Raw genomic sequence first — 27,913 nt, forward strand, 5'->3', positions numbered from 1 at the left:
CCGTGAGGCTGCGCGCTCCCGTCTACGGCCATGCTGCCCGGTTACAGCGCGGCGCGCGCCTAAAAACCGCACACGCCGCACTCGTTTAAGGGCGGATCGGGATTTTTTTTGAACACCGAAGCCTCAATGGAATTACGCGTCTGACCAGGATTTTCCAGTGCATCCAGGTTTTTTGTTGCACGCAGACAACAGCTGGCGCCCGGACTGAGTGACGCGGTCATTTATTCCTCAACCGAATCATCTGGAATATTTCCCAGCACCGGTTCGAGCGTTTTTTGACGCGACGAGCCTCGCGGAATAAACGCCGGGCGCAGCTGCTTTTGTGTTGATGTAAATGATGCTGTTGGAGCGCCCGGTAAACGCGCAGCGGGGAGAGCGGCGTGACCAACCCTATAGCGGACTTTAGCGAGCAAATAAAAGAAAGACACAAGAAAGAACGTTTGCGAAGTCGGAAAACGGGAAGGAAAATGTCTCTCAGCAGAAGCATCGAGCTCGAGCACTTTGACGAGCGGGACAAGGCGCGTCGCTCCAAGCGCACGGCGGCGGGTTCGGGCGGCTCGGGCTCCCAGCAGGGCTCCAGGGCGAGCAGTCTGGTACCGAGCCCCGCGCACAGCGCCAATTGTAGCTTTTACCGGACGCGCACGCTCCAGGCGCTCAGCTCCGAGAAGCGAGCTAAGAAGGTTCGGTTCTACCGGAACGGCGACCGCTATTTCAAGGGTCTGGTGTACGCCGTGTCCAACGACCGCTTCAGGTCTCTGGACGCGCTGCTGGCCGAGCTGACGCGCGCGCTCGCCGACAACCTGCACCTGCCGCAAGGTGTGCGCAACATCTACAGCGTGGACGGCGCCAAGAAGATCACGAGCCTCGAGGATCTCGTGGAAGGTCAGACATGCACGGAAATATCGGCGTGTAGGGCACGACGGGTCATAGCGGGAATTACGACCCTTTAGAGAAAAGCGAAAGGTTGCAGGTTCAAGGCTTCTCATTTGTCACATACATGTTACTATATTACACAGTGAAATATTTTATTATTATACCTATTCATATATGACGTTAACATCTTATTATTAGGATTTATTATGATTTAATATAGGCAAATTATTAAAAAAAATTAAATGTAACATTAATGTTACATTATATATAATATAAATATTACATTATAAAATGATTTTATGTTTGTAGAATAAACAACATATTTGTTTATATTATTATATATTATAATATATGTTATATATATATATATATATATATATATACTGTACATATATATATATATATATATATATATATATATATATATATATATATATAGACCAATGGTTTTTTTAGAGAAGTCTCTTATGCTCACCAAGGCTGCATTTATTTGATCAAAAATACAGAAAAAAACAGTAATATTGCAAAATGTTATTACAATATAAAATAATGGTTTTTATTTTAATATACTTTAAAATAGAATTTATTCCTGTGATGCAAAGCTGAATTTTCATCAGCTGTTACTCCACTCTAAAGTGTCACATGATCCTTCAGAAATCATTCTAATGTGCTGATTTATTATTAGAATTATCAGTGTTAAAACAGATGTGCTGACAAATATTTTTTTAGAACCTCTGATACTTTTTTTCAGGATTCTTGGTTAAAAAGAACAATTTTTATTTAAAATAGAAATGTTTTCTAACAATATACACCACTGTTCAAAAGTTTGGGGTCAGTACAATTTTATTCTTCCTTTAAAAAAAAAATAGCATAGATTTTTATATTGTTAGTAAATATTGCTGCTATTTTTAAACTTGTTTTTCATCAAAGAATCCTGAAAAAAAAATCACAGGTTCCAAAAAAAGATTTGGCAGCACAACATTGATAAATCTAATAATAAATCAGCATATTAAAATGATTTCTGAAGGATCATGTGACACTGTAGACTGAAGTAATTCAGCTTTGCATCACAGGAATAAAATATATTTGAAAGTATATCAAAATAAACACCATTATTTTATATTGTAATAACATTTTGCAATATTAGTATTTTTTCTGTAGTTTTGATCAAATAAATGCAGCCTTGATGAGCATAAGAGACTTCTTTAAAAAACATTACAAGTCTTACTGATCCCAAACTTTTCAGTAGCAGTGTATGCAATATATATATATATATATATAGCTGCTGGAAAATCAAGTAGAACCAGCTGGAACATTTACATTTAGTCATTAAGCAAATACTTTCATCCCAACCCATCAAAAGCAATTTATTATAAGAGACAATAAGTACTCATGAGTCACTGGACTGCAATACGAGGCTGATTTATTGCTCACCAGCTTAATAATGACCAGTTTGACCCAACTAATGACCAGTTATCATCTAAAAATGAATTTCAGCAGCGCACTGAATCTGGAGGAGAACGTGTTGGGGTCATGTTTCTGTTTTATGTGAAATGAGAAAACAATAAAAATAAAATACATTTTAAAACAAAACATAAAAATGTGAACTTGTAATAAATATTTTTAAAATAAATAAAAAACAATTTTTTTTAAATAAATTAGTTTAAAACAAAAATGTAAAATTAAAACAAATATTTTTAAATTAAAAATGTGAAATAAAGTAAATAATTTTAAAACAAAACATAAAAGTGTAAAATTATAATATTTTTAAAATACATAAAAAATACAAAAATATATTGTTTTGAAATAAAAAAAGAAAATAAATAATTTTAAAATAAAACATAAAAATATAAAATCGTAATTAATATTTTTAAAATATATAAAACATATATAACATTTATATAAATAATTTTAAAACAAAAACATAAAAATGTAAAAATAAATAATAATAATTAATTACTTCCATCAAAACACTTACTAAATAAAATGAAATATTTTATTTGCCTGCATGGCATGTAACAACATTAGCCAACATTGCCACAAAAAAATAAATAAATAAAATAATAATAATAATAATAATAATAATAATATTCTTACCTTAAATACAGTTTGTCCCATTATGACAATTAAGCACATTTACCTCCAATTATAATCACTGCAATGGACAAATATATCATTATCATTACTGTAAATGAACAAATGCTACATTACAAAGAAAAAACCCTCAAAAATGTCCAAATGCATTGCAATAACGTGCAATGATGACTTTGCAGAAAATAGTCATGGAATTTGTGACGGTGCATAAAAATTGACTACATACAGGAATTACGTTTATGCAAAACACAATATAATTTATTTTGCATTGCAAAAATGAGAATTTAGTGAAAAATACATGCATAAAAATCAACTTCCATGCTTTTTTGGTGAGTGCGGTGAAATGTGAGCTGCTCGTGTTTTCATGAACACTTGTGTTAATCGTTTGAGCGAGTCTGAATGATTTAAGCTCAGATTGTGAACGCTCAGTCACTTCAGATGATCTGCTGAATGATTCATTGGTGAACCACACACACACACACACGCACACAGTTCTGCAGTCGCTCTGATTGATCAGTCGTTAGCTCTGAATACGAGTCCACATCCATTACAGCGGCACACGATCAATAGCATCAAGCGTTTGAGCTCATGTGCTCTTACCAGCAGTTCCTGCAGGACATCTGACAGACGTGTGTTTGAGAGATCAGTCACATCTGTGGTCAGGTCAGGACAATCTGAAGCAGAAAACCCTCTGTATGTCCCTACTGGACGACTTTTAATTGTAACAAGCAGCACAAATGTTTGCTGAGAAATCAGTATATTCGAATGATTTCTGAAGGATCATGTGACACTGAAGACTGGAGTAATGATGCTGAAAATTCAGATTTGATCACAGAAATAAATTTCATTTTAACAGATATTCACACAGAAAACAGCTGTTTAAAATTACATCTAGGTAAAAAGTTTGTCAAGACAAACTTTAAGCTGGCTTGAGAACGCCGGAACAGAAAGTTTGAAAAGTTAAAAAAATTGTAAAGTGTTTAAGACGTTTTTGAAAGTATTAAGTTTGATGGTTTTCAGTCTGAAAAAGTTTGAAGTTTAAAGCAGTTTTAAAAGGTTAAAGTTTGAATGTTTTGAAAGCAATACAGTCTCAGGTAGATAGACAGATAGACAGCATGTTGTTAGCATGTTACTAACATGAATTACATTTAACTAGCATGTTGTTATAATGATTAACAAGTTACTAGCATGTTGCTAGCATGGTTCTAGGATTATAAGCAAGCTATGCTGCTAGCAGGAAGCATGTTGCTAGCAGGATTAGCATGTTACTAGCCTGATTATGACGTGATTAACATGTTACTAGCATTTTGATAGCATGTTTAACATTTTACCAGCATGTTGCTAGCATGATTAGCATGCTTCTAGCCTGATTAGCAAGTTACCAGCATGTTGTTAGCATGTTTAGCATGATACTAGCATGATTAACAAATTACTAGTATGTTGCTACCGCAATTCTAACATGATTAACACGTTGCTAGCAGGATTTGCATGTTGCTAGCATGTTTCTAGCGTGTTTCTAGCATGATTAGCATGTTGTTAGCATGTTTAGCAAGTTATTAGCATGTTGCTACCACAATTCTAGCATGATTAACATGTTTCTAGCATGACTTGTATGTTACTAGCATGTTGTTAGCATGATTAGCAAGTTACTAACATGTTGCTAGCATGATTCTAACATGATTAACAAGTTATTAGCATTCTGCTAGCATGATTAGCAAGTTACTAGCATGTTGCTACCACAATTCTAACATGATTAACATGTTTCTAACATGATTTGTATGTTACTAGCATGTTGTTAGCATGATTAGCAAGTTACTAATATGTTGCTAGCATGATTCTAACATGATTAGCAAGTTACTAGCATGCTGCTAGCATGATTAGCATGTTACTAGCATGCTGCTAGCATGATTAGCATGTTACTAGCATGTTGTTAGCATGTGTACCATGCTACTAGCACAATTAGCAAGTTACTAGCATGTTGCTACCACAATTCTAACATGATTAACATGTTTCTAACATGATTAGCATGTTAATAGCATGTTGTTAGCATTATTTGCAAGTTACTAGCGCATTATTAGCATGATTCTAACATGATTAGCATATTGCTAGCATGTTTCTATTAGCAAGTGACTAACATGTTGCTAGCATGTTTCTAGCATGATAAGCATGTTGTTAGCATGATTTGCAAGTTACTAGCACATTATTAGCATGATTCTAACATGATTACCAAGTCACTAGTATGTTGTTAGCATGATTAAAAAGTTAGTTTGAATGAGTTTGAATATAATAGAAATTTGATCAAAGAAATGCAGAAGAAACTCCATTAAACACAGTGTACTGTAGGTGAAGGCGCGACACGTGCAGGAGCGTCACGCTGTCTTACACCACATATTTGACTCAAACATCTGGAGTGTTTGACCTTAAGGAGCCTCACGTGATCTTGAGCGTTCCAGATGTGTGACAGGTGCGTCCGTGAATCAGCAGAAACACGTTCAGCTGCTCCAGTTTATTTTTGGATGATGAGAAATCAGACGCTGAGATGAGTTTACGTGTGAGCCGCTGGATTACGGTATTAAAAGCCAAACGCAGATGCACACGCTCACACCTGCCACACACTGGTGCCGCTCTGACCCCGGGGTCGCGTTACTATGGTGACTGGGGTCAGTCCAAGTGAATGAACCTGCTGACGGCAGACGATCAATCACTGCATCAGCATCTTCACTTAAGACTCGCTTCAGAGATGATGAGCTCCAGCTGATCCGTATGGATGCAGACGCTTTTGACGCCGGTCCAACTTTTTTGCAAACTTAGCAACCACACAGAACATCTTAGCAACCATTAAACACTTATGACTTTAAATGATTCTCAGGGTTTCCAAAACTGCGTAATTCATTTTTAATTCGTTTTTATGTCATTAATCTATTTCAGGTTGTTGATAAGGAAACATTTCTGATAGTCTTTATATATAAAATAGAAATAAAAAGTGTAAAATTTCAATAATTTATTGTAAAATTTAAATCATTTGAAGTAAAAAATGTCTAATTAAAACAGTTAAAATTAAAATTAAAAACAAAAAAATCTATATAGCTTTAGCTTAAGCTTTTTGTTAAATTTTTAAAGTTAAATAATGTTTATGTATTAAAATAAATAATAAAAAAATAAAGACAAAAATGTCAAATTAAAACATCATTTAAAAATAAAACTACTTTACTTTGCTTAGCTTTACTTTAGCTTTACTTCATTTTTATTACAGTTTTAGTTTCAGTAGTTTTACTACTTAACCCTGTTTCTGTTTGCCAATTTAAATAATTAAAATAAAAAATACTAATTTAGTTAAATAATTTAGAAAACAAAAATAATTTTAAAATAAAACATTCTTTAATTCATTTTTATTTCAGTTTAAGTCATTTTAGTACTTCAACTTAAACCTATTTCAGTTAGTTGGAAATGAAACTTTTATGATTGTCTTTTTTGTAAATTAAACTAAAATAAATAATTTTAAAAATAAAAAGTGTAAAATTGAAATAATTTAATGTAAAATTCAAATAATTTAAAGTGAAAAACGTCTAATTAAAACCGTTAAAATTAATTAAATTAAATTAAAAACAAAAACTTCTATATAGCTTGAATTTATTTTTATTTCAATTATAGTAATTTTAGTACTTAAACCTATTTCAGTTAGAAACATTTTTAATTTTTGTTACATTTTTTAAAGTTAAATAATATAAAAATGTGAAAAAATAAATTATTTTAAAATCAAAACATGTGAAATTAATTACAATTAAAATAATTTAAAATGAAAACAAAAAAGTCAAATTAAAACGTAATTTAAAAATAAAACAAAAGTTCTGTTTTTTTGTTAATTTTAGTAATTTTAGTACTTAAACTTATTTCTGTTAGTTGCCAAGGCACCATTTCTGATATTTTGTTTACATTTTAAATAATTAAAAAATAATAATAATTTAATTCAATTTAGTTAAATTATTCTAAAATAAAACAAAAATAATTTTACAAATTTTATTTCAGTTTAAGTCATTTTAGTTTGATTCAATTCTGATTGTCTTTTAAGTTTTGTAAATCAAACTAAAATAATTTCAGAAATAAAAAAAGTAAAATTAAAATAATTTAAAATGAAAATAATAATAATAATAATAATTAAAAACAGTTATAATTTTACAATTAAAGCATGTAAAATTAATTAAAGGTAAAATTAAAATGAAAACAAAATTTCTAATTAAAATTTAAAAATAAAACCTCAAAAAAATTCTCTTCAGCTATCATTTTTATTTAAGTTTTAGTTTTAGTCATTTTAGTACTTAAAATTATTGTACCTGTTAGTTGCCAAGGCAATGTTTCTCATTTTTTGTTTACATTTTGTTAGATAATGTGGAAAAAAAAATGGAATGTAATTTAAATTAATACTTTCTAAATAAAACATATGAAAATGTGAAATTAAAATAAATAATTTAAAATTAAAACAAAAATGTAAAATTAAAAAAAAGACTTTACAATAAAAATAATGTTAAAATAAAAAAAAATGTTAAACCAAAGAAAAATATTAAATTAAATAATTTTGAAACAAAACAAAAACGTTTAATTTAAACAAATAATTACATTAAAAAATGTGAAAAAATTTTGAAGCAAAATGAAAATAAATACTTTTAAAATAAAACATGAAAATGCCATTTAAAAAAAAAAAATAAATAAATAAAAATAAAATACTAAAAAGCTTAAATATTCTATTTGTTAACCTGCATGATATGTGACTATTAACCAGCATCAGAGAAGTGTACACATGAGAATGTGTTGTTGAATTACTGAAATATTAACTTAAATTCTTACAGTGACTATTTGAGCTCAGTCTGATGAAGTGTTTGTGAATCTCCACTAACCCGTCGTGTTCCTGCCGCAGGTGAGAGTTACGTCTGCGCCTCCAATGAGCCCTACAGGAAGGTGGACTACACCAAGAACGTCAACCCCAACTGGGGCTCGCGGCTGGCGGGGGCGGGGCTGATCGCGGGGCCGGCGCCGGTGGGCGGAGCCGTGCGTCCGGGGCCTCAGCGCGCGGCCGGAGAATCGAGGGAGACGAAGGACTTCATCAAGCCCAAACTGGTGACGGTGATCCGGAGCGGCGTCAAGCCCAGGAAGGCCGTGAGGATCCTGCTCAATAAGAAGACGGCGCACTCGTTCGATCAGGTGCTCGCCGACATCACCGAGGCCATCAAACTGGACTCCGGCGTGGTGAAGAGACTCTACACGCTGGACGGCAAACAGGTGCGACTGTTAATCAGTCAGGGCGGTTCAATGATGCTGATCCTCTCAAAACAGCCACACGTCAATTTGTTAATCAGGCTGATCAATAGTCGTCTATTAGTAATACAGCCTGTTCATTGATTACTTTGGGAGTGTTTGCATTTCCTGAAGAGATTTAGAATCAATAGCAGAGTGGTGTTTTAGCACTATTTTTATACTAGTACACTATTTATTGTTGTTTTAAATTAGATTTTATTTTAAATAGTCAGTTTCCTTTTAAAAGTAGTTTTTTTATATATAGGTCTAATTTATTTCAGTTGTAGTTTTCGTAATTTAGTGCTTTTTAAATTTTCCTATTTCATTTCTAGTTTTATTTCAGCTTTTCCATCTAATATTTGTAGGTTTATTTTATTTGAATTACTGAAAACTATTTGGAATAGTTTTAATTAACAATAACAATTATTTTGCCCAAAAATAATAATAATAATAATGTTTTCATCATTTTCTTTCTTCTGCGGAAAACAAAAATAGAGACATTTTTTAAAAATGAAAAAGCGACTGAAAAAGCTAATTAAATTTTAGATATTATTACTTTATAGATTGCAAATTTTAAATATAAACAAATATTAAATATGTTTAAAAATCTGGAAATGTTATTTAAATTTTATGAAGATTTAGGTAAACACATTAAATTTTATAAATTTTATAATATTCATTTTAATATATTTTAAATTTTAATATGTAAACAAATATTAAATATATATTTATAAGTTTCACATTTTAATATATTTATATATTTATTTATATATTTTTATTCATATTTTTTATGAATAAATTTATATAAATATTAACATTTAGGTGAATAACAAATTAAATTTCATATATTTATTTTATATATAAAAAAATGGTACAATTTAAACAAGTATTAAAAGTCACTACCCATAAAAAGTTAAAAATTTTAGGATTTTTAATGTTTTTTTTTTAAATCTCTAAAGCCTGCATTTATTTGATTTGAAGTACAGCAAAAACAGTAACATTTTAAAATATTTTTACTATTTAAAACAACTGCTTTCTATTTAAATATATTTTAAAATTAAATTTTATCCTGTGATTTCAAAGCTGATTTTTAGCATCATTACTCCAGTCTTCAGTGTCACATGATCCTTCAGAAATCATTCTAATATTATTAAATTTATATTTAATTTAATTTTATTTATATGTATATCATTAATAATAATAATAATAATAATAAATAATGATTTCTGAAGGATCATGTGACACTGAAGACTGGAGTAATGATGCTGAAAATTCAGCTTTGATCACAGAAATAAATTACATTTTACAATATATTCAAATAGAAAGCAGGGATTTTAAATAGTAAAAATATTTCACAATTTTACTGCTTTTGCTGTATTTTGAAGCAAATAAAAGCAGGCTTGGTGAGCAGAAGAGACACCGGTAAATATTTAAAGTACATACATGGTAGTGTAGATATAATTATTTAATAAATGTAAACATTATTACCATCATTAATTTATATTTTTTCTTACATCTTAACTTACCATTTTCATTTACTATTTATAGTTAATGAAATTAAGTTAGAGAAGTTGTTTATAACAGTTTCTACATATATTTAAAAAAAATCTTGCATTTTGAAATTAATCATCTGACATAATATAGTGCACAAGTCTTTGATGCTTTCTGATCATATTTAGAGCTCATTAATGCTTTGAGCAGATGCAGAAGAGCAGCGTGAACATTATCACTGCAGAACAGCAGCATCTCATTTTCTGTTTCACACACAGAGTCAGAAGTGATTATAGAGAATGCGGGCGGTCGGGCGTGAGACTGACGACTGATGGACGGAGACGCGCTGAATAATGAATGAGACGTTCAGCACGAGTGGATCTGTCTCAAATCTAGACTACATTAATGCTGTGATTCACTGAAACATGTCAAATTAAAATACTTTTGAAATAAGTAAACATAATGCGGAATGACAATAAATTCTAAATAAAACAAGACAATGCAAAATTAAAATGAATTTACAACAAAAACTAAAAAGTTAAAAAAATTAAATAATTAAAAAAATTAACTTTAAAATGAATTATTTAATATAAAACAATGCATTTAAAAAAATTTAAATTAACTTTTTATAATAAAACAAATAATACTGAAATAAAGACAAAAATAAAAAAAATCATTTAATATAAATTAATCATTTTTAAACATACTGAAAAATATTTAACCGTTTTATAATAAAACAAATAATATTAAAATGTAACAAAAATGCAACAAAACAAAAAATTAATAAAATACAAAATTGTTTTTTTAAAACATAACAAAAATCAAAATAAATAATCTTAAAACAAATGTAAAATGTATAATTTAAAAACAAAACAAAAATATAAAATTAAAATAAATCACTTCAAAAAATGGCTTATGTTATAATTCATTAGAAATAAAATAAATAATTTAAAAACACAACATAAGTGTAAAATTTTGTTTTATTATAAAAAGGGTCATTTTCATTTCATGTTTTATATTAAAAAACATAATATAAAATTAAAATAACCCTTTTTATAATAAAACAAATTATATTGAATTAATATTGAAATAAAGACCAAAAAAAACCCAATTATTTAATATAAAAAAATGTAAAATTTCAATTAATAATTTTAAAACAAACAGAAAAATGTTACATTAAACCATTTTATAATAAAACAAAACATTTTAACAAAAAAAAAACAAACATTATTTTAAACCAAATGTAAAATTTGTAATTTAAAAACAAAACAAAAATATAAAATTAAAATAAATCACTTAAAAAATAAAGTATTTTTTTTTAATTACTTATAATTAATTCTAAATAAAATAAATAATTTTAAAACAAAACATAAGTGGAAAAAAAAACAAAAAATAAATATTAAAAAATAAAAGTTTTACAATTAAAAATGTAAAATGTAAAAAATAAATAAAACCTAAATAATGCAAAATTAAAAACAAAATTATTTTAAAATAAAAACAAATGTAAAATTAAATCATTTTAAAACAAAAGAAAAATTTTTAAATATACAAACTTTAAAACAAGAATCCAAATGAAACACTAAAACAGGCAGCTGGTTTAGCTGCGTGAGCGTTAACCGGCATCAGACGCAGCAGTTTCTGCAGTGAGTCTCACAGTAAATTACACTGCTGTCTGACTGTGACGGGCTAATAGTGAGTGTGTGTGTGTGTGTGTGTGGCTCCGCCTCCTCCCGTCAGTCTGGTGAGTGTGTCTGCGGGCCGGTTGCCGTGGTAACCTGCGTTTCCCCGTTGGCCTCAGTGAACGTGTGAGCAGTACAGTGAGCGTGAGCTTCATCTGTATGCCGAACGCCTCTCGCTGCAGACACACAGGGCTTCCCTCAGACAGAACCCAGATTCACAAATCAAGCTGATCTTGCTGTACAGAAATACAACACGCATCTGTGATTTTCTGTCGGTCGCTCACGGCAACAGTCAATCAAACGCTAAAAGCTGTAATTATGTTGTCATGTGACCAGCGATGATGAGGAACCTGAACTCCACGACGCAATGTCGTCGCTTACACTCATGATTCGCTCCTTGGTCATTTTCCCATAATTCTTCACTCTGCAACGATGCCACGTCACTGTTACAATGCAATTTAGTTGAACTTAATGTACTAAAATAACTAAAACTGAAATAAAAATTAATTGAAAAAAATATATTATATATAAAATATATATATATATTCATATTTTGAATTAGCTTTTGACTTTTTTTTTCAGTTTTCAATTTAATTTCAGTTTTTAGTTTTCAGTTTTTATAAATTTTTTTAGTTGTTTTGTCAATTTAAGTACTTTTAAATATTTTTTAGTTTATTTTATTTCACCTTTGATTTTAGTCATTTAATACTTCAACTTAAATGTCTTCTTTGTCATTTTGAGTAGTTTTTGTTTTTTTAAATATTTCTATTTAGCTTAAATTTAGCTTCATTTCAGTTTTTTAATTAGCTTTTATTATTATTATTATTCAGGTTTTCATTTTTATTTTAAAGTTTTAATGATTTTATTAGTTTAGTAATTTTTTTGCCAATTTAATTTATTTTTTAAATATTTAAAAAAATACTTTACATTATTTTTACTTAGTTAATTTTATTTAACCTTTGACTGAGTCATTTTTTTCCTTCAACTAAAATTTTTTTTGTCACTTTCAGTAGTTTTTTTAATATGTATTTTTTTTAATATATAGTTTCATTTTATTTTTTTGATGAACTTTTTATTATTATTTTTCAGGTTTTGATTTTTATTTGAAAGATTTAGTGATTTTAGTAGTTTAGTAATTTTATGTTTTTAATTTTATTCATTTTTTATATTTTTAAAAATATTTTTCACATTTGATTTAAGTCACTTAAATACTTCAACTTAAATGTTTTTGTCATTTTCAGTAGTTTTTGTTTTTTAAACATTTCTATTTAACTTAAATTTAGTTTCATTTCAGTTTTTGAATTAGCTTTTAGCTTTATGTTTTCAGTTTTCATTTTATTTTAAAGTTTTAGTAATTTTAGTAGTTTAGTAAACGTACGTTTTCACCAATTCAATTTGTTTTTTAAATATAAAATATAAAAATATTTTTAAAAATACTTGTAATTATTTTGATTTAGTTATTTTAATACTTTAACTTAAAACGTTTTTGTTTTTTATTTCTATTTAGCTTAAATTTCAGTTTTTGCTTTTGTTTTTATGTTCTCAGTTTTAATTTTATTTTACAGTTTTAGTAATTTTAGTAATTCAGTAATTTTGTTTTTTATTAGTTTTTTTTTTAATATTTAAAAAATACTTAAAAATATTTCTATTTAGTTTTAGTTTATTTTTAAAGTAAATACATAAAATAAGTGCTCTTTTTATTTCAGGAATGTCCCAGTTGCTATAATAATTAATTATTATATAAAAATATATTATATGCATTTCAAAAATTTTTAAGTATAATTTTTAATATATTTTTTAAGTGTTTGCTATAAAGTCAACTCAACGCAGTGAATTGAGTCTCTCTGTATGTGTGTGTCTGTAGTTGACGAGTCTGCAGGATTTTTTCGGTGATGACGATGTTTTCATGGCGTGCGGTTTGGAGAAGTTTCGTTACGCTCAGGACGACGCTGCCATCGGACACGCAGGGAAGGCTGCAGCAGCCGCCTTCGTTAACGGTGAGATGAACACGTGTATGAGAGACAGACAGCATTCACACGCTCCCATCTGACTAACAACACATCCGTCTGTCTGTCTCAGAGTGTAAGAAATCACGGCCGTCAGTCCCACCCAAGACAACCGCACACAAAAACTCTGGCGTCCCGCGCTCCAAATCACCCGTATCTGGTAAACACACACACACACACACACTCAAATACTCACTCGTTTACTCACACACACACAATCTTAAATACTTACTCATTTACTCACACTCAAACACAAAATAAAACAAATACTCACTCTCACACACACACATGCACACACACTCATTTACTCACACACACACATACTTAAATACTTACTCACTCAAACACACACACCCACACTCAAATACTCACACACACAAACTTAAATACTCATTTACTCACTTACACTCAAACACACACCCTCAAATACTCACTCACTATTTCTCTCTATTCTCACTATTTCACACACACACACACACACACACACACACACACACACACACTCAAATACACACACACGCTCACACATTCACTCACTCGCACACACACACTCTCAAATACTCTCTCACACAGACACTCAAATACTCACTCATTTACTCACACACACACACTCAAATACTCACTCTCTCTCTCACACACACACTCACTCACTCACACACACACAATCTCTCAAATACTCTCTCACACACACACTCAAATACTCATTTACTCACACACACACACACACACACTCAAATACACACACGCTCACACACTCTCAAATACTCACTCTCTCACACACACACACACACTCAAATACACACTGTCTCACACACATGCTCAAATACTCACTCATTTACTCACTTACTCACCCACACTCAAATACAGACACACAGACACTTAAATACTCACTCTCTCACACACACGCTCAAATACTTAGTTACTCACACTCAAATACTCCCACACTCAAATACTCACTCACTCTCACACACACACACACACACACACACACACAAACACTCACTCACTTACTCTCACACACACACACGCTCACACATTCACTCACTCACACACACACACTCTCAAATACTCACTCATTTACTCACTTACACTCAAATACACGCACACTGAAATACTCTCACACACACACTCTTAAATACTCACTCACTCTCTCTCTCTCACACACACACTCACTCACTCACACACACACTCTCAAATACTCTCTCACACACACTCAAATACTCACACACACACAAATACTCAAATTTCACTCACACACACACACACAAACACACACTCTCAAATACTCACTCACTCAAATACTCTCTCACACACACACTCACACACACACACACACACACACACAAATACACACACTCAAATACTCACTCTCTCTCACACACACACTCAAATACTCACTCATTTCACACACACGCTCAAATACTCACACTTACTCAAATACACTCAAATACAGACACACACACACTTAAATACTCACTCTCTCACACACACACTCAAATACTTAGTTACTCACACTCAAATACTCCCACACTCAAATACTCACTCACTCTCTCTCTCTCTCTCTCACACACACACACACACACACACACACTCAAATACTCACTCATTTACTTACACACACTCAAATACTCACTCACTTACTCTCTCACACACACACACACACGCTCACACACATGTTGGGTTTACATGTTTTATGGGGACATTCCATAGGCGTAATGGTTTTTATACTGTACAAACCCTATTTTCTATCGCCCTACACCTACCCTGCACCTAAACCTAGCCCTCACAGGAGACTGTGCACACTTTTACTTTCTCAAAAAACTCATTCTGCATGATTTATAAGCCTGTTTCCTCATGGGGACCTCACAAATGTCCCCACAAGGTCAAAATTTACTGGTATTACTATCCTTGTGGGGACATTTGGTCCTCATAACGTGATGAATACCAGGTGCACATTCACTCACACACACACACACACACACACACACACTCAAATACTCACTCATTTACTTACACTCAAACACTCACTCACTTACTCTCACACACACACACGCTCACACATTCACTCACTCACACACACACACTCTCAAATACTCACTCATTTACTCACACTCAAATACACGCACACTGAAATACTCACTCTCACACACACACACTCTTAAATACTCACTCACTCTCTCTCTCTCACACACACACTCACACACTCACTCACACACACACACTCTCAAATACTCTCTCACACACACTCAAATACTCATTTACTCACACACACACACACACTCTCAAATACTCACTCATTTACTCACACGCAAATACACACACACTCTCAAATACTCACTCACTCTCTCTCTCTCACACACACACTCACACACTCACTCACTCACACACACACACTCTCAAATACTCTCTCACACACACTCAAATACTCATTTACTCACACACACACACACACACACACACTCAAATACACACACTCAAATATTCACTCTCTCTCTCACACACACACACTCACTCACTCACACACACACACACACACTCAAATACACACTGTCTCACACACACGCTCAAATACTCACTCATTTACTCACTTACCCACACTCAAATACAGACACACACACACTTAAATACTCACTCTCTCACACACACACTCAAATACTCATTTACTCACACACACACACACACTCTCAAATACTCACTCATTTACTCACACGCAAATACACGCACACTGAAATACTCTCACACACACACACTCACAAATACTCACTCACTCTCTCTCTCACACACACACTCACACACTCACTCACTCACACACACACACACACTCTCAAATACTCTCTCACACACACTCAAATACTCATTTACTCACACACACACACACACACACACACTCAAATACACACACTCAAATACTCACTCTCTCTCTCTCACACACACACACTCACTCACTCACACACACACACACACACACACACTCAAATACACACTGTCTCACACACACGCTCAAATACTCACTCATTTACTCACTTACCCACACTCACAGACACACACACACTTAAATACTCACTCTCTCACACACACACTCAAATACTTAGTTACTCACACTCAAATACTCCCACACTCAAATACTCACTCACTCTCTCTCTCTCTCTCTCTCTCTCTCTCTCTCTCTCACACACACACACACACACACACTCAAATACTCACTCATTTACTTACACACACTCAAATACTCACTCACTTACTCTCTCTCACACACACACACACGCTCACACATTCACTCACACACACACACACACACACTCAAATACTCACTCATTTACTCACTTACACTCAAATACACACACTGAAATACTCACACACACACACACACACACACTCTCAAATACTCACTCATTTACTCACTCTCACACACACTCAAATACTCACTCTCTCACACACACACGCTCAAATACTCACTCACTCACACACACACAAATACACACTCACTCTCTCTCTCTCACACACACGCTCAAATACTCACTCATTTACTCACTTACTTACCCACACTCAAATACAGACACACACACACACACTCAAATACTCACTCACTCTCACACACACACGCTCAAATACTCCCTCACTCTCTCTCACACACACTCAAATACTCTCTCTCACACACACACGCTCAAATACTCACTTACTCTCTCTCACACGCACACACTCAAATACTCACTCACACACACACACTCAAATACTTATTTACTCACACACACACTCATTTACTCATTTACACACACTCAAATACTCACTCTCTGTCTCTCTCACACACACACGCTCACACACTCACTCACTCACACACACACACACACTCAAATACACACTGTCTCACACACACGCTCAAATACTCACTCATTTACTCACTTACCCACACTCAAATACAGACACACACACACTTAAATACTCACTCTCTCACACACACACTCAAATACTTAGTTACTCACACTCAAATACTCCCACACTCAAATACTCACTCACTCTCTCTCTCTCTCTCTCTCTCTCACACACACACTCAAATACTCACTCATTTACTTACACACACTCAAATACTCACTCACTTACTCTCTCACACACACACACACACGCTCACACATTCACTCACACACACACACACACACACTCAAATACTCACTCATTTACTCACTTACACTCAAATACACACACTGAAATACTCACACACACACACACACACACTCTCAAATACTCACTCATTTACTCACTCTCACACACACACACTCAAATACTCACTCTCTCACACACACACGCTCAAATACTCACTCACTCACACACACACACACAAATACACACTCACTCTCTCTCTCTCACACACACGCTCAAATACTCACTCATTTACTCACTTACTTACCCACACTCAAATACAGACACACACACACACACACTCAAATACTCACTCACTCACTCTCTCACACACACACACACACTCAAATACTCACTCACTCACTCTCTCTCACACACACACACCCACACTCAAATACTCTCTCTCACACGCACACACTCAAATACTCACTCTCTCACACGCACACGCTCAAATACTCACTCACACACACACACTCAAATACTTATTTACTCACACACACACTCATTTACTCATTTACACACACTCAAATACACACACACACTCAAATACTCACTCACATACAAAGAAAAAATGCACACACACTCGAATACTCTCTCTCTCACACACACACACACACAAATACTTGTTACTCATGAGTTTTGATAGCATTTCTGCTGATGGTTTTCCAGCCAGTGAGGCTCCGAGGAGCGACTCTCCCCCAGTGAGGTCATCACAGTCGCCCTGCAGCCCCGGAACTCAGCGCAGCCGGAAGGTGAGTGTGTGTATGTGTGTGTGTGCACGTATGTGTCTGTGCACACCTATGCTGTGTGTGTTTGACGTGATCTGTCCTCCTCAGACGTCCGTTAATGAAGCATCTCCGTCCCCGACTCCATCCAGAGACCTCAACGACGAGGAAGAACTCAGTCCTGAGGGTAAAACACACAGTCACCCACACGTTTCAGACAAAATAATCTTTCTCTCGATGTTGTTAATCTATTTGTTTTCTATGTCTGCAGGGTATCATTAACTGAAACTAAAACAAAAAAAAATGTTACTAATGAGTGGCAGCACAAGAAAGAACATAAAACTAGTCTAATAACATGACCTTTTGTAAAAATAAATCAAATTAAGAATACAAATTGAAATCACCACAGTATTCAGTGTTTTATATTGCTCTGGCCTGCAGTAGCTCTGCCCACAGTGTATTCTTATTGGTCCAAAATCACACATAATTGCATATTAAACATCAGGTGTGTTCTGATTGGCTGTCGTTTTGATATTTTGTGACATTCTCTCTCTCTGCAGTGAACGGTAATCAAGTTCAGTCGTCTGTCATCACTGAGAAGTATAAAGTGGGAAAGGTGATCGGCGATGGAAACTTCGCTGTAGTCAGAGAATGTGTGGAGAGGTAATTCATCACACACACACTCAAAAGAGACACAGATGTGAATTGTTGATATCTTATGTGATTCGTGCCCGTCTCAGGTCTACAGGACAGGAATACGCACTGAAGATCATTGACAAGGCCAAATGCAGCGGCAAGGTACATTTTCAAACACTTTATTGTGTTTTAGTCACCACATGACCAAAACCATTTTACTCTTAAACAATAAAATGACTCTAATTAAAATACCTCATCAGCTTTATTTTAAAAATGTACTTAATATTTAGTATATGTTCTATTTTTTAGTTGGCCAATGATTAATCACGATTAATTGCATCCAAAATAAATAAGTTTTTGTTTATTTAATATATGTGTGTGTACTGTGTATATTTATTATGTATATATAAACATACTCATATATTTTGAAAATATTTACATGCATATATTTATATTCATATAATTAATATTATATAAACATAACATATTTTCTAAGTCTATACATGGATGTGTGTGTATTTATATATACATCATAAATATACACAATACACACATATATTATATACACAAAAACTTTTATTAGGGATGTGATTAATGACGATTAATTGTTGCCCAGCGCTAATATTGTTATCATATATTAGACATACACTACCATATACATGAGCTCATGAATAAATCAGACATGAATAAAGTGATATAAAATCAGTTGTATTTTAGTATAAACTATAATTTTTGTTAATTTTTTTTATTAGATTTTATTTTTATATTTTCTGTTTTCACTTTGATTAAAAATGTTATTAACTTAGCTTTGTTTTTGTCATTTTTATTCATTTTTTTAATGTCAGTATAGTTTATATTTTATAATTTTTATTTAGTAGTTTTAATTATTTAATTTTTTTTTTTAATTAAGCAAAACTGAAAATGTTGCCTTGAATAGCTGAATTAAAATTTTATTAGTATTATTTTAGTATTTTAACTTAAACTAAATAAAAAAAAAAAACATTGCTTTGTCAAATAGATAAAATAAAAGGATTTTTTCGGGTTTTTTTTTTTTAATTACTTTTAATTTATTTGTTTTAGTTATTTTAGGATTTCAAACTAAACTGAGAAATGCTGATGAAGTTTATTTTTTTTTAATATTTTATTGCATTTCATTTATTTTATTTTAAGTAATGATTTTTTAAATTAAAAGTAGTTTCTAGTCAACTAGTAAAACAGTTTTGCGTATTGACTGCACACAGCTGAGATTCTGATTGGTTGATTGGTGTTAACAGGAGCACCTGATAGCCAATGAGGTGGCGATACTGCGCAGGGTTCATCACCCCAGCATCATTATGCTAATAGAGGAGCTGGACACGCCCACTGAGCTGTACTTAGTGATGGAGCTGGTAAAGGTCAGTCAAGCGCACACACGCACACACACAGAAATCCTGGTATGAGCAGTGTGTGACAGTGTTGTGTGCTTTGGCAGGGCGGCGACCTGTTCGACGCCATCACTTCTTCCACAAAGTACACAGAGCGTGACGCCAGTGCCATGCTGTTCAACCTGACCGGAGCACTGCGATACCTGCACAGAATGAACATCGTACACCGAGACATTAAACCCGAGAACCTGCTGGTACACAAACACACACATGCATCTCACTGCTCACATACACACACGTACAGCATATAGAAACACACATCTGTGTGCGTGCAGGTGTGTGAGTATCCGGACGGCACCAAGTCTCTGAAATTGGGTGATTTTGGTCTGGCCACGGTGGTGGAGGGACCGCTGTACACCGTCTGTGGGACGCCCACTTACGTCGCTCCGGAGATTATCGCAGAGAGCGGGTAAAACTGAAACACAGCTACTGCATCATATCTGATTGAATTTCTAAGGCAGGTCTTTTATTGTGCAAACGTTCATCTTCAGCTGGTGCTTCACGTGTCTTTTTGTCGTCAAATCTGATTTTTACCAAGTAAACATCAGAATAACTGTAATCATATTTGCAGATGAACACTTACTGGACTGAAGCAGCTTGGCTTTACTTAATTCTCCATGAATAATTTTTAGTCTCAAATCTGATGATCAGGATCTTTTGAGGAGCTTTACTTTCACTGTTCCTCAGTGGAGGAATGATCTTCACAAGCCTCCAAAACATCTCACATCTTTTGAGGAACGTTTATTTGTTCATCTCTCAATCATGTGATTGCACTGCATTACATGTTTGGATCATTTCAATCTCATCTTACTAACACATATTATTGGAGATACAGAGTGAACACTGATATTTACATCATTTTATGTCAGGATCTGCTCTACTGTTATAAAGACCCATTGGTTTACATTACAAGCATCAGAATTTCATCATATAAATGACAAAAACAAAAAAACAAAACTTTTCTACAAAGTCCCAGACATGATATGTGGGGGAAAAATAATTTGTTGTCACGAATGAACAATTAATTCCCATGAATTACTAACACATCAGCATGATTTACTAATTCATTCTATCCATCTACAACTGGCCATGCCTAGCAACTAGAATCATGCTAGTAGCTTGCTAATCAGCCTAACACCATGCTAGTAACATGCTAATCATGTTATAAACATGCTAGCAACATGCTAATCATGCTAGCAACAAGCTAGTAACATGCTAATCATGTTATAAACATGCTAACAACATGCTAATCATGGTAACACCATCCTAGCACCATGCTAGTAACATGTCAATCATGTTATAAACATGCTAGCAACATGCTAATCATGTTAACAACAAGTTAGTAAAATGTTAATCATGTTATAAACATGTTAACATGCTAGTAAATTGCTAATCATGCTAGAAACATGTTAGTAACTTGCTAATCATGATAGAAACATGCTAGCAACATGTTAATCATGCTGACACCATGCTAGCAACATGCTAGTAACTTGTTAATCAATGCCAGTAACATGCTAGAAACATGATAATCATGATAACAACATGTTAGTAACTTTCTAATCATGCTAGAAACATGCTAGCAACATGCTAGTAACATGCTAATCATATTAGAAACATGCTAGCAACTTGCTAATCATGTTAACAACAAGCTAGTAACATGTTAATCATGTTATAAACATGCTAATCATGCTACAAACATGCTAGCAACGTACTAGTAACTTTCTAATCATGCTAGAAACATGTTAGTAACTTGGTAATCATGATAGAACCATGCTAGCAACATGTTAATCACGCTGACACCATGCTAGCAACATGCTAGTAACTTGCTAATCAATGCCAGTAACATGCTAGAAACATGATAATCATGATAACAACATGCTAATAATGTTAGCAAAAAGCTAGTAACATGTTAATCATGTTATAAACATGCTAACAACATGCTAGCAACTTTCTAATCATGCTAGAAACATGCTAGCAACATGCTAGTAACATGCTAATCATGTTAGAAACATGTTTGCAAACTTGCTAATCATGTTATAAACATACTAGCAACATGCTAACGACATACTAACCATGCTAGAAACATGCTAGCAACATGCTAATAATGTTAGCAACACGCTAGTAACATGTTAATCATGTTATAAACATGCTAACATGCTAGTAAATTGCTAATCAGGCTAGAAACATGCTAGTAACTTCTTAATATGCTAGAACTATGCTAGGAACATGTTAGTAACTTGCCAATCATGATAGAACCATGCTAGCAACATGTTAATGACATACTAACCATGCTAGAAACATGTTAGCAACATGCTAATCATGTTAGCAACAAGCTAGTAACATGTTAATCATGTTATAAACATGCTAACATGCTAGTAAATTGCTAATCATGCTAGAAACATGTTAGTAACTTGCTAATCATGATAGAACCATGCTAGAAACATGATAATCATGATAACAACATGCTAATAATGCTAGCAACAAGCTAGTAACATGTTAATCATGTTATAAACATGCTAACATGCTAGTAAATTGTCAATCATGCTAGAAACATGCTAGCAACGTACTAGTAACTTTCTAATCATGATAGAACCATGCTAGCAACATTCTAATCATGCTGACACCGTGCTAGCAACATGCTAGTAACTTGTAGTCAATGCTAGTAACATGCAAACAACATGCTAATCATGTTAGAAACATGCTAACGACATGCTAATCATGATAACAATGTGCTAATAATGCTAGCAACATGCTAGTAACATGTTAATCATGCTCGTAACATGCTAACAACATGCTATCTATCTATCTGCCTATCTATAAAACTACTTTAAACTTCAAACTATGTCAAACTAAAAACCTTAAAACTTCGAGATTTTAAAACTTTTTCTAATTTCCTGTTTTAGCTTTTCTCAACTTCAAGGTTCGTCCTGACAAACTTTTCTATCTAGTTTAGTAGCTGCTATTGGTTGCAATTGGTGTAAATGTATTCAGTTTAATTTCATTTTTAAAAAGTCATCCTGAGTTTATTCACCCTGAGATTATTTTCCTGTTAATGGAGTCAGAAAAATGATCTGGTTTTGCTGTTGAATTAAGCTTTTATTTTATTTTATTTTATTATTTTTTTTACCAGACAAATTAACATCATAAAACTATGAATAAATAATCGTTTTTAAGAATAAAATGCACTTAATTTTTATCAGTTTCGACTTACGATCTCATGTCATTTTGCTTCTCCAGTAAATGCATCATGATTTATGAATGTTAAGATAGTTGTACTGGAAAACAAGCCAAAAATGATACTTAAGAATTTTAGTATCATTGAGGTACTACTATAGCTTCTATTAGTAGTATGAATCAGTTTTCATTTTTAGTTAGTACTATTTTAGGATTTTAGTTAACTATAATAAATCTGTACAAATCAAATATTTCTGTCTGTAAAAGTAAATGATATGATCTGATTTGGTGATGCATGTTTATGCTACAGGTACGGGCTGAAGGTGGACATCTGGGCGGCGGGTGTGATCACCTACATCCTGCTGTGCGGCTTTCCTCCGTTCCGCAGCGAGAGGAACCAGCAGGAGGAGCTATTTGAGCAGATCTTACTGGGCAGACTAGAGTTTCCCTCACCGTACTGGGACAACATCAGCCTCTCTGCTAAGGTAAGCAAACGACAATCACACAAACACAAAATAAACACCCATTCAGCATGCACTTTTACTTTTTACTTTCAAGTTTTGAATTGTTGAGCCATGGAATTAAAAAACAAACTTGCAATTCTGAGAAGTTAAAATTATGCAATTACCTTTACTATTTTTTTTTTCTCTTTGTAGCTGAAACAAAAAAAAAATGGTTTCAACTTGCAATAGTGAGATATAGTTAAAAACTTGCAATTCTGAGAAAAAAGGTCACAGTTGTTACTTGTTTTCTTCTTTTGTTCCATGGCAAAAACGTGCTTCAAAAGATACTGATGTGTTTTGCAGGATTTAATTGGTAAGATGTTGCAAGTGAATGTTGGTGCTCGTTACACGGCTGACGAGGTGCTGGAACACCCGTGGGTGCAGGTGAGGACACGCACACAAAACAATACTCACATTCTGTGCACAGCATGTCATTTTCTGAAAGATACATTTATTTATTAAGGGTGCATTAAATTGATTGAAAGTGCCAGTAAAGACATTTAATGTTAAAAAACATTTCTATCTCAAATAAATGTTGTTCGTTTGGACTTCCTATTAATCAGTGAATCCTAAAAAAATATTGTTTATTATTTTTAACATTGATAATAATCAGAAATGTTTGTTGAGCAGCAAATCAGCATATCAGAATGATTTCTGAAGGATCATGTGACACTGCAGACTGGAGCAATGATGCTGAAAAAATCACAGAAATAAATTACAGTTTAACAGATATTCATTTAGAAAACAGCTGTTTTGAATTCTAATAATATTTCAAAATTTTTACTGTGTTTTTGATCAAATACTTGCATCCTTGCTGAGCAAAACAGACTTGTTTCAGAAAATCTTACCGTCATGTAAATGTTGTTGTGTGTGAGCAGGACGACGCTGTGATGGACACCAACATGGCGTGTGAGATGGAAGACGCTGTTGAATCAGAAAACACAAACAACAGCACAGCAGCAGAGGCTGAGGTGACACAAACACACACACACACACACACACACACACACACTACATTCCATAATTACCTTCAGCTGATACATTGTGTCTCGTTTCCTCTGTTACAGGTGGATCATCTCCATGGTAACAACCTCACATATATACAAAACAAATTACTTTTATGTAGCATTAAATTGATCAAAAGTAACAGTAAAGACAAAACATTCCTATGTCAAATAAAAGCTGTTCTTTTGAACTTTCTCTCAGTAAATGTGACCCTGGACCACAAAACCAGTCATAAGTATCACGGGTATATTTGTAGTAATAGCCAAAAATACACTGTATGGGTCAAAATTATTGATTTTTTTTTTATGCCAAAAATCATTAGAATATTGAGTAAAACATCATGATCTATGAAGATATCTTGTAAATTTCCTACTGTAAATATATCAAAACCTAATTTTTGATTAGTAATATGCATCGCTAAGAAGTTAATTTGGACAACTTTAAAGGCGATTTTATCAGTATTTTGATTGTTTGTACTCTCACATCCCAAATAGTTGTATCTTGGCCAAATATTGTCCTATCCTAACAAATCACACATCCATCAATGGAAAGCTTATTTATGACGCTCTATATGATCTACCAGATAATCTATAAATCTCAATTTAAAAAAAAAAGATCCTTATGACTGGTTTTGTGCTCCAGGGTCACAAATGTTTACTGTAACATCTAAAGTGATTGTTTCTGACCGTGTTTGTAGATGACAGCTGGCAGTAGTTCAACGAATCTCTCCGGAGGCACAGAAGAAGAGAAACCCTGATCACCACCACAAACCTCGAGACCAGACCAGACCAGACCAGACCTTCTCTCTGCAACATCCATTCTGTTATTAGTGGCGTTTGCAAAGTCAACCATCAATATCATCTAGTCTTCATATTTTACTGTTAGCTACATGCTGAAACCTCTAGCACATCCCATAGATACTCAGAACACCTTAGCAACTGCATAGCAACCGCCAAGCATCAAAGCAGTGTTTACATGCACTCAACTTTGTCTGATTTCAGATTCTGAAAGTTGTTTATATCAAGCCAAAACTGTGCAATTCAGTTCACAAATTCAATTAATTTCCCATCAGTATGATCGCAATTTAATTTGGATCGATTGAGGTGTATACATAAAGGCTTTTTAGTCCAATACTCACTTATTTGAGTGCATGTAAACACGTTCACTTTCTCCAGTTCTGGTCTGTGTTTGTACACAGGGCTTCAACTAAACCAGCGACCTCGACTTTTACTGCACTGTGTCCAAGCTGCCCATTTCTCTCTCTCTTATTCTCTGTACATATGTGTCGATGTTAGTGTCTGATCAGATGCATCATTAGAGTCTCATTTCAGACATTTGCGTCTTACCTGAACGCCTTTGAGAGCGCGACCGTTTGGAACTGAATGGAAACGGGACGTTTGAATTGTGTTGTTGGATGTTTCTTTATGTCTGATTTGTGTGACCAAATGTGTTACGAGCCTGATGTAGTGTTATGACTTTGCTTTACACCAAAACTTCAGCCTTTACTGAATGAGGACGAGTGTATGTGTGTGTGTTTATCTCCATGAAATGCCTCCGTTTTTAGAAGAACTGTTAATTTCATTTGATCTGAACGGTCGCTTGTGGTATCAACGGTATTAACTTTTGTACGGTGGCTGTTCGGGGCCTAAAGCTCCTCGTAATTATTCTAATTATGGATTTATTTCATGTTTTGTTTTGTATTGCAACAATACATCATGAGTAGCTGATGAACCCAGAGATGAACGCGAGTCTGTGTGTTTTATTGCAGGTGAATGGTGGCTAAAAAGAAACCGAGTGTTGATAATGTCACGAATTGTGTGAATCCACTTTTTGGTAATATACTTTAATTTAAATTTTCTCAATGGTTGTGTAAAACAACACCCTTTTTACCTTGCCAAAATCAGCTCTGCAAAAATCATTTCATTCTGGTCAAGGCTGCTTTAAATGCAAATGAGCTCTGCTCGCCCCGCCCCTCTCTTCTCTCTGTGGAGAGACGAGCCTGTTTACTTTAGCCACATTTAGCTGCTAAACTTGCTAACTAGCGAAAGGGGATATTATTTTTACAGATTAATTAAAAACCACTAGGTGGATTTTTATCATTATAGGGTAGATTTGTACATACAGGAGACTCAAGACTACTCTCCTGTCTCGTTCTTATCAGAAAATGAGAAAAATAATAATTGCAACATGAACATTCAGTTTCATATTATTTAACAATGTATAATTTAAATTCTGAGCCTGGTAATCCCAGGAGAGTACATAGACATAAACGCAGACAGCTAAACACTGTAATAACTGTTTAGGCTAACGTTAACAAGCTAGAGATGCTCCTCTTCAAGACTTCTTAAAAGTATCCTTGATGATCATTAACTTGCCTTCATAGTCATGAACACATTTTTACATTTTTGTAATATTTTGAAGCCTTTATTATTACTAAGCTGTAATAATAACGTTCTAATGGGTAAAAGATGACAAGAAAAAAAAATTCATGGAAAATAATGACTTTTTAAGATGAAAATGACATGAAATTACCAGAAGTATAACCAGAAGATGGCAGTAGAGGATTGGCTGGAGCTGCCATTTCAACTCCCATAGTTTTTCAAGTCTTGCTTTTCGATTTATTGTAAAATTACTGGCACGACAAATCTGAGTATTTTTACTGCACTTAAGTGTATATAGCAAGTGCAGAAAGTCGTTAAAATAAACAAATAAGCACAGACACAAACAGCCTATAAGGGTGAATTATTTAAATATATAGTTCACTACAAATTAAATAAGAAATATTAATGGTATAAAAATTAAATAATGCATTCAATATGAATTTGAAATATTTTAGATTTAATTTAATTACATCTTTTTACATACATTGAATAACAGTTT

The 27,913-nt window shown here is 33.3% G+C and overlaps 1 protein-coding gene across 2 annotated transcripts; it reads left to right on the forward strand.

Annotated features, from left to right (window-relative positions):
- On the forward strand, nucleotides 1–26,770 carry LOC127161925 (serine/threonine-protein kinase DCLK2-like). Of its 2 annotated transcripts, XM_051104683.1 has the most exons (16): nucleotides 2–882; nucleotides 7,880–8,241; nucleotides 13,291–13,423; nucleotides 13,506–13,592; nucleotides 18,236–18,318; nucleotides 18,403–18,478; nucleotides 18,852–18,954; nucleotides 19,032–19,089; nucleotides 20,202–20,321; nucleotides 20,399–20,545; nucleotides 20,627–20,760; nucleotides 23,836–24,010; nucleotides 24,332–24,412; nucleotides 24,907–24,999; nucleotides 25,096–25,111; nucleotides 25,731–26,770. In XM_051104683.1, exons 1-16 carry the CDS (start codon nucleotides 468–470, stop codon nucleotides 25,745–25,747), a joined length of 2,100 nt encoding a protein of 699 aa, XP_050960640.1. In that variant the 5' UTR covers nucleotides 2–467; the 3' UTR covers nucleotides 25,748–26,770. The 2 variants fall into 2 exon arrangements, with proteins under 2 accessions (XP_050960641.1, XP_050960640.1); XM_051104684.1 differs by lacking the exon at nucleotides 13,506–13,592 and having other exon boundaries at nucleotides 1–882.
- The last annotated feature ends 1,143 nt before the right edge of the window (nucleotides 26,771–27,913 follow it).

Source organism: Labeo rohita, unplaced genomic scaffold (genome assembly GCF_022985175.1).
Source record: "Labeo rohita strain BAU-BD-2019 unplaced genomic scaffold, IGBB_LRoh.1.0 scaffold_78, whole genome shotgun sequence".
In the NCBI taxonomy this organism is placed as follows: domain Eukaryota; kingdom Metazoa; phylum Chordata; class Actinopteri; order Cypriniformes; family Cyprinidae; genus Labeo; species Labeo rohita.

Excerpts from the sequence above, each read along its gene's own strand:
- LOC127161925 (XM_051104683.1), top strand. The coding sequence starts at position 468 with ATGTCTCTCAGCAGAAGCATCGAGCTCGAGCACTTTGACGAGCGGGAC. Across the intron at positions 13,593-18,235 it reads CTCCAAATCACCCGTATCTG|CCAGTGAGGCTCCGAGGAGC; the intron begins GTAAACACACAC and ends ATGGTTTTCCAG. Across the intron at positions 18,955-19,031 it reads GTCAGAGAATGTGTGGAGAG|GTCTACAGGACAGGAATACG; the intron begins GTAATTCATCAC and ends TGCCCGTCTCAG.